Consider the following 16,276-nt stretch of genomic DNA (forward strand, 5'->3'; position numbering starts at 1 on the left):
TTATTATGTGTGTCATCTAATTCATAGTGTAACATGAAATATAATTATAGTAAAAGTTTAACGAAGAATGCCAAGACTTAAATTATTCTTCTCTTATTCAAGAAAAACTTTAATTCGCTTGAGAGTCAAATTTGATGCTAACCAGAAATCTGGGTAGTAATATTTATAATTTGCACAAACTAGAGAAGACAATAATATAAGAACAAGTTTTACATCTCTATAAAATGAAATTGAAAGTTGAGTAATGGGTACCCAACACAAATAGTCAATCCGTTCAAAATATATTTGGATTTTTATTACCAAATTTAAAATTGATCCAACACGCAAATTACCCAATCCAATTTCTAAAATTAGTGGGTGGGTTATTGGATTTTGAACATAATTGTCAGGTATAATCATATTATTGGTTTTTTTTTCCTAGAGAGAGAGGGAGAGTGAGAGAGAGAGGAGGGTCATTTTGCTTTTAGACAGAGAGGGTAAATTTGTCACGAAGCAGTAATTGGCAAACAGGAAAGGGCACTGGTTGACAGTGCCGCACTCATCAGTGATCACCAATGTCCATAAAAATTTCATCAATCTCAAAAGAAATCCAACGGCTAAGAATCCATCTCAGAGCACGGGTGAAGCCGACTTAACTCATCTGAATCTTTGAATCTCCCACTTTTCTAGTCTGACTCTAACTCACTTTGTATTAATATTTAATAATAAATACTACTAGTACTAGTTTGGTACTACTTTCCCACCCTTATTCAAAGGTCCTCTCTTTCACGGTTCATATATCGAGAAAAGCAGAGAAAAAGGTTTCCCCCAAAAAAGGCCATGGCCGAAAAGAAAATTTCCCCGAAAATTAAATCAGAAATTCTCGAAGAAATCTCGCCGAAGCCTTCGACGGAGGCGGCGGTTTATTTGCAGACGGCTTCCGTAATTGATCTCAGTAGTAGTAGTAGTGATTCAGATTCCGATGACTTGCCGCTTTCAGATGATGACGTGGCGGGAGACAATTCGAGGCCGAAGAAGAAGAAGAAGGTGGACGGGTCGACTGCGAATGTGAAATTGCCGCTAGGGTTTCTTGATCCTTTACCAACTAAGGAAACGAGGTTGTCTTCATCATCACCGGCACCGTTGGCTGTGCATGTGCCGGGGGATGATGCTCTTTTAGCCTTGCCGGCGCCGAAGGGAATTGTGGCGGTGAGTTTGGAGTGTAATGCTAAGCAGTTTTGGAAGGCTGGAGACTATGAAGGAGCTCCTTCCGGTGATTGGGACTCATCTTTCGGTTAGTACTGTATTGTTGATTGGTTTTTCCTTTTACTATTTTCCTCATTTCTTTTCTTTTCGAAAAAGTTGTTCTCTTTTGCATTCATTGAGGCCCACAAGTGTTTGACGGTTTATGTTTTCATTTTGGTTTTTGCACGGAAGATTAATTTCATCATGCATGAAATAGAGTGAGGTAAGTTAAATACAGATGGCACATGCAAAGTTTGATTTGGATCAGATTTTGCAATTTGAGTTTGGGAAAATGGTAGTGCGGTTGTTGGAGCATAAGCTGAAATGTCTATCAGGAGCTGTAGTTCTAAATATTGTTGTTGCATGTTTTCAATTGTGGCCTTTTGTTCCCTAAATTGGTTTTCTGTGACTTGAGTCTTGTTTGTGTCTTTTAAATATGTAATCAGGTTAACTAAATTTGAAAGGTATCTTTAAAGTTCAAATGGTGTCGAAAGATGCTGTGTGCAATTGGCCATTCAGTTCTCGCTATTGATTACATTATGTTCTTCGTGCATATTGCTTGGATATGCATATTTTGTTTGCTTCTCCTTAGATCAGGTTAAGCATTTAGCTAGATTAAAGATCATTTTCCAGAGCTTTATGCATAAGTAATGCATCTCTGTGTGCACGTGTTTGTAAAATTTCAATTGCTATCTGATTAAACCACCCAAGTTTTCTTCTTTTTTCTTAAATTAAGTTGATTTTGAATATTGGAAAGAAAAAGTGTAACAGTAGGAGTTTGCCTTAGACCCCTACTTAGTCATACTATTGCTGCCTGGTTCAGTGCCCTGTTTTCATTTCCTTTATGTTGATTCTGACAAAAATAGGGAAAAAAAAGGTAAAAAAAACTGCAGCATTGGGAGTTTTGCTTGGACCCTTTGTTAATGATAAATGTAATAAGAAACTTCGAGGAGGGGGGTTTCACATTTTTCTACATGCATTTTTATCTATTTTGTTTAGTTTTCAGTTTATGTGTGCAATGGTTGAAAATTTCCATCAAACTAATTTCGTGTCTCACATTAGTTAATGTGCTTCATATAGAGCAACTCATCTAATCTTACTGGACACCAAAGTGAATTGTATCTGTTGAATGTACCAAGTGACTGCTGCTTTGCAATCAATACTTGATGTAAGGTGAAGTCTGCTTCAGTACTGATTTGTTCATTGTACCATCATTGTGACAAGTTTGCTTTGAGAAGCATGTTGGTGTTTACTAGCAGTAGAATTATCCTAATAGCGGATAGTGACATACTGAACTAAAACCTTGGTGTTATTGTGATTTACTAATGTTTGAACATTCTGGTACTATGATGATACGAGAATGTGCATTGGTTCAAACGCTATATGCATCTTTTTCTTGTTTGAACTATAATTTTTAGGTCACACTTGATTAAGCACATGCTAAACTAATTCTTGTGCACAGGAGGGATGGATCACGTGAGGGTTCATCCCAGATTCCTGCATTCAAATGCCACAAGTCATAAGTGGGTCCTTGGAGGTAAGTCGTTATGTTATTATAAGGAGTCTGGACAGGAGAACAAGAATAGTTTTGTATTTCTTGCCTTATTTCTTAATTGGTAAATATGTTTTGCAGCATTTGCAGAGCTCTTGGACAACTCACTTGATGAGGTATTTTTTCCCCATCACCACTTTCTTGTTTGCTAATCATGGATGCAGCATATAGTCTATCATGAAGACTGCTATGTTCTAATTGTTATTCAAATTTTTTTTATTCCTCTTTATTGTGTATTAGGTCTGCAATGGATCAACATATGTTAACATAGATATGATTGAAAACAAGAAAGATGGGAACAGAATGTTGCTGATTGAAGGTATTCACTCTGTTTCTAAGATTTTATTTGTAATGTCTCTTTATGGCATTTAAGCCATATTATCATGCAGCTTTTTCTTCTGTATTTCATGCAGCTAGAATTTTTAATCTAGTATACATTCTGTTCTTAAAACATGATAAAGCTAACTTGATTGAATCCAATTGTGGCTAGTGGCACGTTCTTGATTTTTTATCCAGGGTAAAGAACTGGAGTAGGCCTGCTAGCCATGCCTCTAGTGGTCTTATTTAGAGTCCTGTACAAACTAACAAATTGTTTGCTTGCTTTCCTTCTTCTTATTTTATTGGACAGTAGTTGATGTCTGTATCCTAATTGCGTTTCTCCATCTGTTAGTGTTCGTAAAGGGGACACAATTTATAAAGTTTTGGTTGTTGCCTCTTGACTTTGTATGAAAGCGTTGCTTTTTGAATATTTGCAATTTCCCCATTTTTCTCTTGTCCCTTTTCGATGCCTAATCTTTCTAAAAAGTTTGTTGGTGAAATAAAAATTTTGTTTCAATTGGCTGTAGATAATGGTGGGGGCATGAATCCTGATAAAATGCGTCAATGCATGTCACTTGGGTATTCGGCGAAGAGCAAAATAGCTGATACTATTGGGCAGTGTAAGTCCTACTTGAGATCTCTTTTGTTTCAAATTCTGGTTGGTTTATCACTTCAACGTGTTTAGCTCTATTTGACCTTTATCTTATCATCAGATGGAAATGGCTTTAAGACTAGTACAATGAGGCTTGGAGCTGATGTTATTGTTTTCTCACGGTCTTGTGGCAAAGAAGGAAATAGGTTCGTAGTCAATCTGTAATAAAATTTTCTATGATTTTTACCTGGTTATTAATGTTCATGGTCTGATTAAGTCTATATCGGCCTCAATCTCATTTGGGCACTATTCAGTCAAATCTTTTCTCTACCATGAATTCTTGGTTTGGCTCACCGAATGTATGTAGGTGGCATGTATCAGGATGTGGAGATGTAGTTTGAGATGTTGTTCAATTGCTTAAACTAACCCGACTGTTATCCTCTTAATTCTCTATTAATACCTTGGCTTTACGTTTCTGTCTCCAGGTCCACACAAAGCATTGGTTTATTGTCCTACACATTTTTGAGAGGCACAGGAAAGGAAGATATTGTAGTTCCCATGGTATGATGCTGTTCTTTTATGTGTTGTCTAGATAGGTGCTTGTAATTCACATTTATCAAATGTTGACCATATGTGGAGTTTTATGCTGTTAGAGAGGAGAGTGGTTGACTTCCATGCACTTAAATGTGTCACCAGTACTTTGGAATGCGTTCTTTTCAGTAGGACACATACGTGCAAATAAGGCTGCTGCAAGTACTGGACCTAGAACCTTTAGCTACCATGATCTCCTATTTCATCACAACTTTACGTTGGCATTTAAATAACAGACAAAACAGATGGTATTTGTGCATTTCTATAAGTTGCTAAAATTCTTTCATTATGACCTTTTCAAAAGCTTCAGTGTTTGAATGGTGATTTTAATTTTAGTACTGAAAAATGAGAACCTTATTCCTATGAGTAGGGAAAATAGAAGAAGCAAATTTTATTTGCTTTTTTTTGCTGTGAAAATTTAAGAAACAAAAGAACAGGGAATACTTCGATTATCTCCACACCATTTATTCTACTTGTTTACCTGTGGAAAATATTCCAGTTACTTGTGATACAACAATATTAATTGTCCTGACCAAGCTTGAAAGCTGAATCCTTATTCATTGATCCTGAATCTGCATGCATTCAGTCCTGTTTTGCCCTTAGCATGTTTATTGTTGAAATGTCAGGAAATTGGACACTCTGATTTGGATGACTGAAGTCCGTGCCATGTTTAGTTTGGTTTTTTTTTTCCTTATAATCTTTTGGTCTTTGCTGAGGATCTCTTCTTTGTGGGAAAATTATGAGGTCTGAAAAATAGAGATGAGGCAGTTATTTACCTCTTAGTAATTCCAAATGAAAGATAATTTGTGTTTTTTTAAATAATTATTTTACATTTTTAATGTTATTCCTGTGTCTATAGTTGGCTCAGGTTGGCGTGCTCTAGTTTGCTGTATTAGGCATTTCAATTCAACTTTCTTGTTGGAATGAGCCACTTAAGAAACCTCCTCCTAGATATTTTCATGTGCATTTCTTGTGATGATTAATCTCGACTGTTTGTAGGAGTTCCTTTTCTTTGTTCATGCTCTCATGGTGATAGTTGTTTCATTGCATGATATCAAAAGCTTGATTATGAAAGAAGAGGCCAAGCGTGGGACAAGATAATAAGATCATCTGCTGCTGATTGGAGTAGGAATGTAGATACTATAGTGAAGTGGTCTCCTTTTTCAAGTGAAGCAGATCTTCTTCAACAGGTGATTTTCCTTGCTTATCCTTCTAAATGTTTTGGCTATCATGGAGAGAATTTTTTCCATACAAGTTTTGTCAAAAAATTAGGCAGGAATATACGGCAGTAACATTGGAGTTCCTCAAGGAATTAATTTAATTACTTTGTCCTCTATTACTTTTGGAATTTACTTTCTTGATTGATCTGCTCTAGGAGAACTTCAGGTAGACTATAACTTGTTATTAAGGAGGATAATATGAATTTGATGCTATTAGATTTTAATGTAGCTTCTTTTGAATAAGGTTCGGTCTTTGGCCAATACTGGATTTACCATGTTACAAGACAGTCCATGAAAGAATAATTTTTTCCTATATAAATATACTTGGGAATTAAAAGCTTGTCTTTGATCTTGGACAATAATTGAACATTTGATAGAATGTGCTCTAAGTATACTTTTTATGTTAAAAGGGGAAAAAAATCATTGAACATGAAATGATCTCAGGCAGCTCTTAAAAATCACTGAATTCTGCAAAAGCATCTGGTCATGAAAGTACAATAGGAGATCTACAGATTACCTGAAGAGAAATCCCAAAAATTAAAAGATGTTATATTTCTGAGTGGCAGTGATGGTATTAAGGACAAGCACAAGTTTGAAGAGTAACATTATGTTGGTTAATATTTCAGTATTTAACTAGAAAGGTGATCGTCAGACGCATTAGGTACTCTTTTAAGTGTAAAGCTCAAAGAAAAAACTTATATCTGTCACCTCTACATAAACTTTTGTATTGCACTATCCAAAGATGAAACTGAATCATTTCTCATGGGCAGTATTCTTTCTCTGAGGCTGGAAATTAAGATTCTTTGTAGTATTCTTTTTATATCCAGGGAAGATTGGTTTGAATTGATATTAGCTCTTTCTTTGTGCTTTCTTCGATTCTTTTTCCCCTCTTATCAGTAAATGGACTCCAATGTGTTTTCCTTTTTGACCTTCAATTTTGTAGTTTAATTGGATGAAAGATCATGGCACTCGAATAATCATATACAATCTTTGGGAGGATGACCAAGGACTGTTAGAACTTGACTTCGATGCTGATCCCCACGTATGCCCTTTACATCTTTGTCCTTGAGTTTTTTTCCCCTTTTTCTAGAAGGCCTGATTATTGAATATTTTATTTTGTTGAAGTGTTGCTGGTTAATCTATTTTTTCATTATAACGTAGGATATTCAAATTAGAGGCGTTAACAGGGATGAGAAGAATATACAAATGGCTCAACAGCATCCCAACTCCAGGCACTTCTTGACCTATCGACATTCATTAAGGGTAATTTTGGGATTCTACTAATCATTCTTTTACTAATATTTTTGTGTGCTGAGACACAGGTTATCTGGGTTCTTATTTTCTTTTTAAGTCAGCAGTGATGTACTCATAGTTGTTGCTATTCCATTTTCTTGTCTCAATGGCTTTGCCCTTCTGCTAATTTTGGTGTTTTAATTTCACAGCTACTTTTGCCATATTTGCAATTCAGAGGCCTACTCTTTGTATTTATATGGATGTAACTAATTAGTTATTTCCTTCATGCCTTCTTTAATGGATCCTTTTAATGATTGAGACTTGCTTTTAGTTTGTATCTGATTGTTTGGTCGAAACATGTACTGGTACAATATCCTTGGGGAGCCCCCTGTCAAATTACTACTACATCTTGTTTTGTAATTAGTATTGCATCTTAGTTGGGTTAGTAAGAGAACTAATCTTGGATGGAGAATCTGTATTTTCCTTTATTTCTTGATCCTTTGCTTTGGGTTTAACTGTGAAACTTAAAGCTGTAGAAAGCCTGAGTTGTTTTGGAGGTTGTGTTTCCAATACCCATTCCTATTACCAGGATAAGCTGATCTGTTGTAAACTTTAGCTAAGCAAGCTGTCTGTCGGTGATAGGGCAATATCAACCATACTATGGTATGTCTTATGGTGTCTAATAAGGATCTGCAAATTTGAATGATCTCATCCATGGTATTATAGCTTTATCTGACGTAGATAAAGATAGTCATTTAGCATGACTAGAAGAGTCACTTGGATAGAGAACTTTCATGCTGGCTTTGTGCTGCATTTCAATGACCAAACTGAGCTAGTAAAACTGGCAAAGATTATTTTGCACTGGATATTTAGTTGGTTGATTCTTGTATCTGGAAAGAATGGTGAAATGCAATGTCTTGCCCGCCGACGTAATGGAACCACTATAAAAGTTATAATGATGTTTTTATGCTTCATATTGCTGTTTGAGATGTGGAAATGCTGCTTTGCTTGTAGTAGTATTCTCTAGAGCGCTTTCTTGTCTTCTTGTACTAGAATTCCGTACTTCCTAATCTGATCATTTATCTTTATTGCTTCTTTAAATTCCAGAGTTATGCATCAATACTCTATCTTAGGATTCCACCTGGTTTCCGGATTATTCTCCGTGGCAAAGATGTTGAGCATCACAACATAGTGAATGATATGATGATGACTAAGGAGGTTACTTATCGCCCACAGGCTGGTGTAGATGGGATCCCAAGAGATGTCAATGTAATGTTCATCAATGAATGAACTTCTTTTTTATTTTGTTTTTACTTTTTTAATGTCTGGTTTAGGATTCCACTGATTTTCCTGTTTGATTATTAGATGGTTGCCATTGTCAATATTGGATTTGTGAAGGATGCCAATGCTCACATTGATGTTCAAGGATTCAATGTTTATCACAAAAATAGACTTATCAAGGTATATTGCTCATGTTAATAATTTAATATTGACAAGCTTGACTGAGTTCCATTGTGCTTGAATTTTTGTAAATTGGATTTTGTCATCTTAATTCTACATGCTTTCTGTTGGGCACTAGAATTTCTTTTATGTATTTGTTGAATTATTTAAGCTGGTTGTTCTTCTTGTAGTCTCGGATAATTTTCAACTGCAGTCACATATACGATATATTGGACTCCTTTAATTAATATGCTACATGGAATGATTTATTTTAACTTGCTGTGTTGAGCATGAGTGTTATCTGACCTTAGATATTGTACTCATGTGTTACTGGATCTGCTATTTGAAACTCATATATCTGGCATAGCCATTTTGGAGAGTTTGGCATCCTCCTGGAAGTGATGGCCGTGGAGTCATAGGTATGAAGCTGAGCCTCTGAGAGTTAAGTACTCTTGTCTTTTATTTTGCTTTTTAATTTGTTTTGTTCATACAGGGGTCTTGGAAGCAAATTTTGTTGAACCAGCTCATGATAAGCAGGGGTTTGAGCGTACGACAGTTCTTTCAAGGCTTGAAAAGAAATTAGTAGAAATGCAAAAGCACTACTGGTTTGTTCTCGTGGATTATGTTCTTCTAGTCCCTACATTCCTTGCTTACCCCTTCTTGGACTCTGAAACTCTCTAGTCTTTCAGGACTAGCAACTGTCACAAGATTGGCTATGCTCCACGACGTAATAAAAAATCAGCTAATGAGGAAGGTAAGCTTGATGGTCCATGTGCTGATTTCTTTGGTTTCTTCACAGTCTGGGCAACATGCAGTTTGTCAGTAGTATATAATGAATGGGGAATTATATGAACGAGGGGAGGGCCGGGAAGGTAGGGGTTAGTGGGTGGAGAGGAAGAGTAACGCGCATTTTTAGGTTAATTTGACATGTTTCTAGTTGTAACTGTCTCTGTTTTTTTGAATTCTTGGTCACTTAAGGCCTTCTAGCTAGATTTTTCTGACATTTTGTTATTTCTTCAGACAATTCTCCTGACTCTTCTCTAAAATATAAATCGGCAAAGAATGCTGAGATGATTGATAAGGCACCTGATTCAGGAAAGAGATCCTTGCGCTCTAACTCAGTGGACGTTAGTCAAAATGGGCATACAGAACAGGGGAATAATAGAAGTAGAACATCTGGAAAAAGATTGAGTTATTCTGAACGATCATCACCTGCTGCTGAGGATGTTAGTGATGATGATGGTCCAACTAATGTCCACAAGAGTCAAAGAAATGATTTTTCTCAAAAATCATCATCTACCAGGAAATTACATGGGAAACACAGCTCTCAAACGGTGCGTTCACCTATGCGCTCAAGATCTGTGATAGCTGGGCACAATTTCTCTAAAGGTGGAAAACCTGTTGGAATTACAACAGAGTTGGACTCTGAGGTATTCTCTCTCAGTAATCTCCTCCTTATATAGAGATAGCTTTAAAAAGAAGTCTCCTACCTCACCTTGTATGACTCTGAAGTCCATTCATTTAAAGTTCTACCAATGCCAATTTAATGTGAGAACTTGTTCATTACCTGAGGCACATCCTTATGTTGAAAATAGTAGCTGCACTTAATGAACGAAGAACAGAAATAGGGAAAAAGAAAGATGATGTATTTTGCATAAGTGGAGTTTTGAGATGCTATTGGTCATGATCCTAGATGCACTGGTGGCTTGTAAAGCAGTATTTTCTTGCCCTTTTCCTTCTATTGTGTTTACAACAGGGAAGGGTCTCTAAATCACTTGTTTGCTACATGTGAGTTAATGATGCACCAGGAAGTTGTGGAATGAATTTGTTTTTGTGTTAACTAAGCAGCAGTCTTAATGATTTTATCTGTTGTTGAACATTAATACTTAAGGAAATGCCACAAGAATGTAAGAGAGTCGTTGAATGATAAGTTAGGAATTTGGACTGTGGATTGCTGTACTCTTTTGATCCCGATGAACTAACTGAAATACATTATAAAGTTTGATGAGGAAGTCTGTGATCTCTTGTTTGTTTTAAGTTGACATTGCTTTTGATGAAAAATCTCTGTTTCTCCTAAAGGCATTGTACCACATTATGGATTTTTTTTTCCTTTACCTGTTTCAAAGATTTGGGCAAGAAATGTCCCAATGCATGATTCATATGTGGATATATTTCTGAAAATTATAGGTTAGTAATATTTTATTAGAGATAGTCTTTGAGGTAATATTTTGTTATACATTATCTTTTAAGATTGAGCAGTATCATCTTTTATCCATTATACAAGAGTTCTATGTGTTCTGTACTCATTTACACACGTTGCTGCAAAAACTTAAATGCTTACGTGGTGTTATATTTGTCAATTTGGGGAAGATTGGTGTTCACAAGCAGGCAGTTTCTGATTCATATTTCTCGTGCCTGCAGTTTTACTTGCATGCAGTTTTAAAATCAGTTACTTATGGTGGAGGTGGGATGCTGAGTAAATGAAGCCATTGGTTAAAGCAAACAAATTTTTTGAACATTTGTCTCTTCATCTTTTTTCCTTAAAAACCAGTTGCTGGTTTGCATTTTGTGGGCTCCTGTAAATTTGGTTTTTTCTCTTGCTCTATATCTACCACTCAGGAAAGGGAGGGAAAAGAGAGAAGGAAATGGAATACCATGAACTACTGCATAATGCAATAGATCTTGCTTTTTGGTGGCACCTGATAAGAAAAATGTTTAATAGTCTCTTCAGGGTGTTTTTTACTGTGTCACTATTCCTGTAACAGTGGCTTAACAAGCTACAATAGCAGGTTATTCTGGTATAGTGTAACTGATTATGGTAGCTTGTCTCCAATGACTGGCTCTGATAAACTTCTGCATTAATGTTAATTGCCGGCTTGTTTGACTGGCAGAGTGAGGATGTTGGAAATGGATCCTCAGAGGTATTGGATAAGTTGAAAGAAGAAAATCATGTTTTGAGAGAAAGGTAGTCCTTCTATTCGAATTAATTATGAACCTTGTTGTTTTGCCAGGGTTGAGAACTTAAATTTCTGACTGGTTTTTTTGTTAATTGTGCAGAATTGAAAGAAAAGAGGAAGAGATCTTAGGGGATCTACTAAAAGATTTAGATGAAGAAAAGAAGAGATGCAAGTCACTAGAAGCACAGGTAATTGTTTGTCTCATTCCTGTTTGTCGCTAAAAGTTGAAAGAGTTTTTTCATCAGTCCTGAAGATGTTCTATGGAGTTTAGATGTGTAAAGCGATTGAAAAATGGAATTCACATGTTGGGAGGCTGTATAATTTGTGTGGTGACTTTAGCAGCACAATATGTCCATTGCCGGATCTTAGGTTTTATTGCTGAATATTATCCACATATACTGTCAGCACTCAGTTTACTTTTTAGATGATTTATGGTAGATCTACATGGTCATGCAATAAATCCTCCTAAATCTAAAATATGAATGTGTCAAAGTTCTACAAGTCACATGTTTAATACATTGGCACTAATATATTAACTATATTTTCATTTGTTTTGGTCTCATGCCTGAACATGTTAATGTTTAAAACGCTCTGTTATATATTCTCTCTCACCTTTTTCTGCCACTGCTTGACAACTATTTGGTAGTTAAATAGTGTATTTTTTTGTGCCCTCTACCTTTAGTTCTTGATGCTCTGTTACAATTGCAAGAGGTTTCAAAAAAGGGTGCGCTAACAAAGCAGAAACAGCTTGTAAAGTGTTGTATATGTTGGATATGACAGATGAGTCTTTTAGTCTCTCGGTTGCTTGTTGCATCCTGCCTACTGCTAATCCAGTTCCTTTGCCATGTGTCACAGTTGGACGGAGCAAAAGAAGAAATTCAAGAACTAAGGAAGGAACAAGAGAGTTTGATAGATATTTTCTCTGAGGAGAGGCAGCGTCGTGAAATTGAGGAGGAAAATTTGAGAAAGAAGTTGAAGGTTAATTTTCTCTTTTAATATGAAGACGCGTCATCGTTTTATCTCATCTCTTGACCAATGAGGCTGAACTTCTTTGTCATTTGTGGGGTGCTGGGGGGGTTTTTTATTTTATTCTTGTGGCCTCATAAAAGAAACAACTCTAAAATTAATCAGCATAAAGTGTGGATTTGGGATTTCACTGTTTGGCATTATTGGATAGAAAGAAAGCAAAGGAATGAGATTGGATATCTAGTGGATAAGATAATACCATCCAGGAGATGACAATTCTCTTTTCTCTACAGGATGCATCAAATACCATCCAAGATTTGCTTGACAAGGTGAGACTACTGGAGAAAACAAGGTCCATTTCAAATGGCAAACGGGAGCGTTGATTTGGATTAGTGATTCTTATGGATGCTGTAAAGATGCATTTGTAATTAGTGTATCTGTACTTAAACATTTTGTGTTTCTACCTCTATTAGTATATCTATCGTGTATCGTGATTCTGAGTGCTGCTATAGTTCAAAAAAACCACCCCCTTAAATCTCTCCTTTTGGGACCGGAAAAGAAAAAAAAAGAGAGAGAGAGAGAGACGGAGGAGGTCTTTTCTTTAAATGGAAAAAGGCTAAGTTGTCGTCATCAATTTTTACCCCCGATCCCCTTTTACCTGATAGATTTCGTTCATATGAAGAAATAACCGAACATCATGATGCGTGTGCGTTCGTAGTTGAAAATTATATATGCACAAGGTTCTGCCTTGGTTATCTGGTCTATGTAAGAAGGTACAAACTCATGAGAAGATGTTGATTAGGCATCATGATCATTGGCATCTGAATTCTTGGTTTTTTTTGTTTTTGTTTTTAATCTTTAGCTGGTAATGTGAATGTGATGAATTGGAGAATGATAATGTAGAGTAATTCTACACCGAGTCCTGGACAGTGTATTGAAATCGACATGAAGCGCGGTTGAAGAGGCTTACAGGTCTCGGCATAGTTTACTTAGCCTCTTGATCGAGTCCAAGTATGAAATTTGGAAGTTGAGGTAGGCTATGATGGTAGGCATTGTACATGGTACGTGTCAATGCGACACTTGAAATAAAAGTAATGGTAAAATCAACAATAGACGAGTACAGTATTAAGAAAATTTTGAGCGAAAGACTTCTCTTGCGGTAGAATTGATATGCTCATGTACTGTCCGCTCAAAAGACTCTGGCCTTGTTTGGATGGACATCGTTGTTCTGTGCAGAAAATTTTTTACATTTTTTATAAACAAATTTCTCAATTATTTTTTTATTTTACATACATTAAATTATTATGGTATATATATATATATATATATATATATAATAAAAATAACAATTCAAACCGAATCTTAGACCATTGTACGGAAATTTGCAAGTGCTGGATCTTTATATATTCTACCTTGCCCCAAATTTTCACTCCCTCGCCTACAGTGTTTATTTCAAAGCGCAACTCGTTAATACATGGTTTATAGCTATTATGCCTCATGGAACTCGGAGGCTTGCAGGCTCGTAGTTCATGATGACAATAATCCTACATGCATAGATATGCATGCATATTAGGCAAAATTGCACAAATCGTTCCTCACATATCACTGATGTAAAAATTTAGTCCTTCAGAATGAAAATGATCACTTTTAATTCCTAACAAATTAAAAATGATTAGCTTTGGTCCTTGATCACTTTTTCGTTCAAAATTTAGCCGAAACTAGTCATGAACAAATCACGTGACCAATTTTTAAAAGGTAGATGTGGTATATCAGTGTAACATTGATCGAAAATATAAGGGACTATCAATCCCTTTCTTTCCAAAACCCTAATTTCCCCATATTTTTCCCCTTCAATTTCTTCAAAAAAATTATAGACCAAACAAGAAGGGGGGATATGGCAGATAAATTGGTTTATTTTCAATCAATTCACAGGCCTTAAAGACCCTGATTCTTCGCTCATGGACCTCAAGCAAGCAATGTCATTTTTTTTCCCTCATGTCTAATCCCTTGGATGAGCCCACCACCGTTGACGATTCTCCTTTTACCTTCAGCCCCGCGACCATCTCTTTCAGTTCTAACACTGAGGAAGCAATAGTAGTCTTAACCACCATAGCAGCTGGAACCAATGGGCCCTCGGCTTGGCTTGGAAAGTTATGACTAGGGCTGCAAACGAATCAAGCGGCTCGCGAACGGCTCGAGTCGAGCTCGAGTTGGCTTGAGTTGAAATCGAACTCGAACTCGAGTTCAAAATATTAAGCTCGTTAACTCGCGAGCCGGGTGTATATATATATATATATATATAAAATATTTTTTTATTTTAAGTATATATATATTTTTTATTTTAAGTATATTTATATTATTTTCTTATTTTAATAGTAAAATTACATATATATCCTTAAGATTTTATTATTTATTAAGAAAAAATATTATTTTATTTATTTTTTAAAAAATAAAATAATTATTTTTTATTTTTTTTCGAGCTCGAACTCGAGCTCGACTCGAATTGCTCGAGCTTAAGATTTTATTATTTGATTCGAGTCAAGCTCGAGCTTTAAATTGCCGGCTCGTCGAGCTCGAGTTTAGTAAAATTTAGTCGAGACTCGACTCGATTAGCCCAAAACTTGACTCGACTCGACTCGGCTCGTTTGCAGTCCTAGTTGTGACACTTCAGTTCTCCATCATTTTTGGTAGTCTAGTGGTGCTGGACTCGGGATGTGGGCTACCTGGTTTGATACTATGGAAATGATGCTTGGTTTGACCATGAAGAAGAGTTCAACAAGAGTTCAAGATTACTAGCGGTGCTGTTTGGTTTGACCATGGAAACTGATGATCTTGCCCGAAGATTAATGGCAACATTGGAGATAGAAGACATATCATTGAAGTTGAAATTTCATGTAACATTTGTCTGAGGAATCTTGCCAAGGTTACTGTTGTTTTGCTTCATTTTCGCTTATTGTTTATTTTGTAATTGAATATTGGAGAAAAATATAGGCAAACTTAAAACAATAATTTGAGATTTTAGTTGAGTTATCAAATGTGTAGAACATGAATTACTTGTTCTTGTTGGAGTTTTTTTTTTGGCAAGTAATTCATAAATTACTTGTTGGAAGATTTTTTTTTTGTGCAAATCTGATTTCTCTATGATGCAATTTTTTAGTATATAATGAGGTTCTAGTTTTGAGTTGGAAATTCCATTTAGTGCCTTTCTTAGATATCTAGGGTTTTTGAAAATTATAGGGATGGTTTATTTATAATAAAGAGGTGGATGGAATTAGATATTTGTCCCAAAACCAATTTTTTTTTGTTGTACAATCCATGTGCTTTTTCAAGGTATTTTTGGAAAATTTTAATATAAAAAAATAATTAGCCAAATTTGTATACTGGTTAATTGAGATATAGGACATTTAGTCCCTTACATTTTTGGTCAACATTACATTGATATGTCACATTTACCCTTTAAAAATTAGTCACGTGACCTGCTTGTGACTAGTTCTGGCTAAACTTCGAACGGAAAAGTAATCAAGGACCAAAGTTGATCATCTTTAATTTGTTAGAGACTAAAAATGATCATTTTCATTCCGTGGGACTAAATTTTCACATCAATGATATGTGAGGGATGATTTGTGCAGTTTTTCAATAATTAATTTTGTATATATTTATAAACTAATATCCTTGAATACGAAAATTACAGCAATTAGTCTGGACATACTACTATCACATATTTTTAGCAAATTACAAAATACTCCAATAATAGCTTCCACCACTGCCCATTAATGAATTTACCTGGCTAGTTATCCCAAATATCTAATCATTGCCATTTGTCATGTGCCTTTGCCTCTGACGCACGTGTAAGAATCCTTTATCGCACCCCACGATACACGTCCATCGTCAATTTTTGTCATATTCGCCCATTCACATTTCACACTCCTTCCCCAACTTAAAAGAAAATTCCCCCACAAGAATAAACTTCGCACCATAACTGACCCTAGGCTGATAGCCTAATACCCCACTTTAATCTTTTTTTTTTTTTTTTCTGCAGACGACAATTGTTGTATAACCTAATCTATTCTACACTAAGGGGATGGGACGGACCTAAGGAGGTCCAGGAATAATTCGGAGGGAATTGAACCACCACTGGAATAAACGGATGCACAACACACCTGCCTGAATTTTTTTTTGAAGC

General features: G+C 35.8%; 1 protein-coding gene across 1 annotated transcript; it reads left to right on the top strand.

Annotated features, from left to right (window-relative positions):
* Positions 1-719: 719 nt before the first annotated feature.
* LOC113740225 (protein MICRORCHIDIA 7-like) lies at positions 720-12,723 on the top strand. Its single transcript, XM_027267767.2, has 20 exons — positions 720-1,273; positions 2,687-2,761; positions 2,858-2,892; positions 3,017-3,095; positions 3,622-3,714; positions 3,808-3,892; positions 4,172-4,247; positions 5,339-5,467; positions 6,441-6,539; positions 6,659-6,760; positions 7,838-7,999; positions 8,096-8,191; positions 8,538-8,589; positions 8,664-8,775; positions 8,860-8,924; positions 9,191-9,600; positions 11,062-11,135; positions 11,228-11,315; positions 11,983-12,105; positions 12,387-12,723. Exons 1-20 carry the CDS (start codon positions 820-822, stop codon positions 12,474-12,476), a joined length of 2,499 nt encoding a protein of 832 aa, XP_027123568.2. The 5' UTR covers positions 720-819; the 3' UTR covers positions 12,477-12,723.
* Positions 12,724-16,276: the final 3,553 nt, after the last annotated feature.

This window comes from Coffea arabica, chromosome 4c, assembly GCF_036785885.1.
Source record: "Coffea arabica cultivar ET-39 chromosome 4c, Coffea Arabica ET-39 HiFi, whole genome shotgun sequence".
In the NCBI taxonomy this organism is placed as follows: Eukaryota; Viridiplantae; Streptophyta; class Magnoliopsida; order Gentianales; family Rubiaceae; genus Coffea; species Coffea arabica.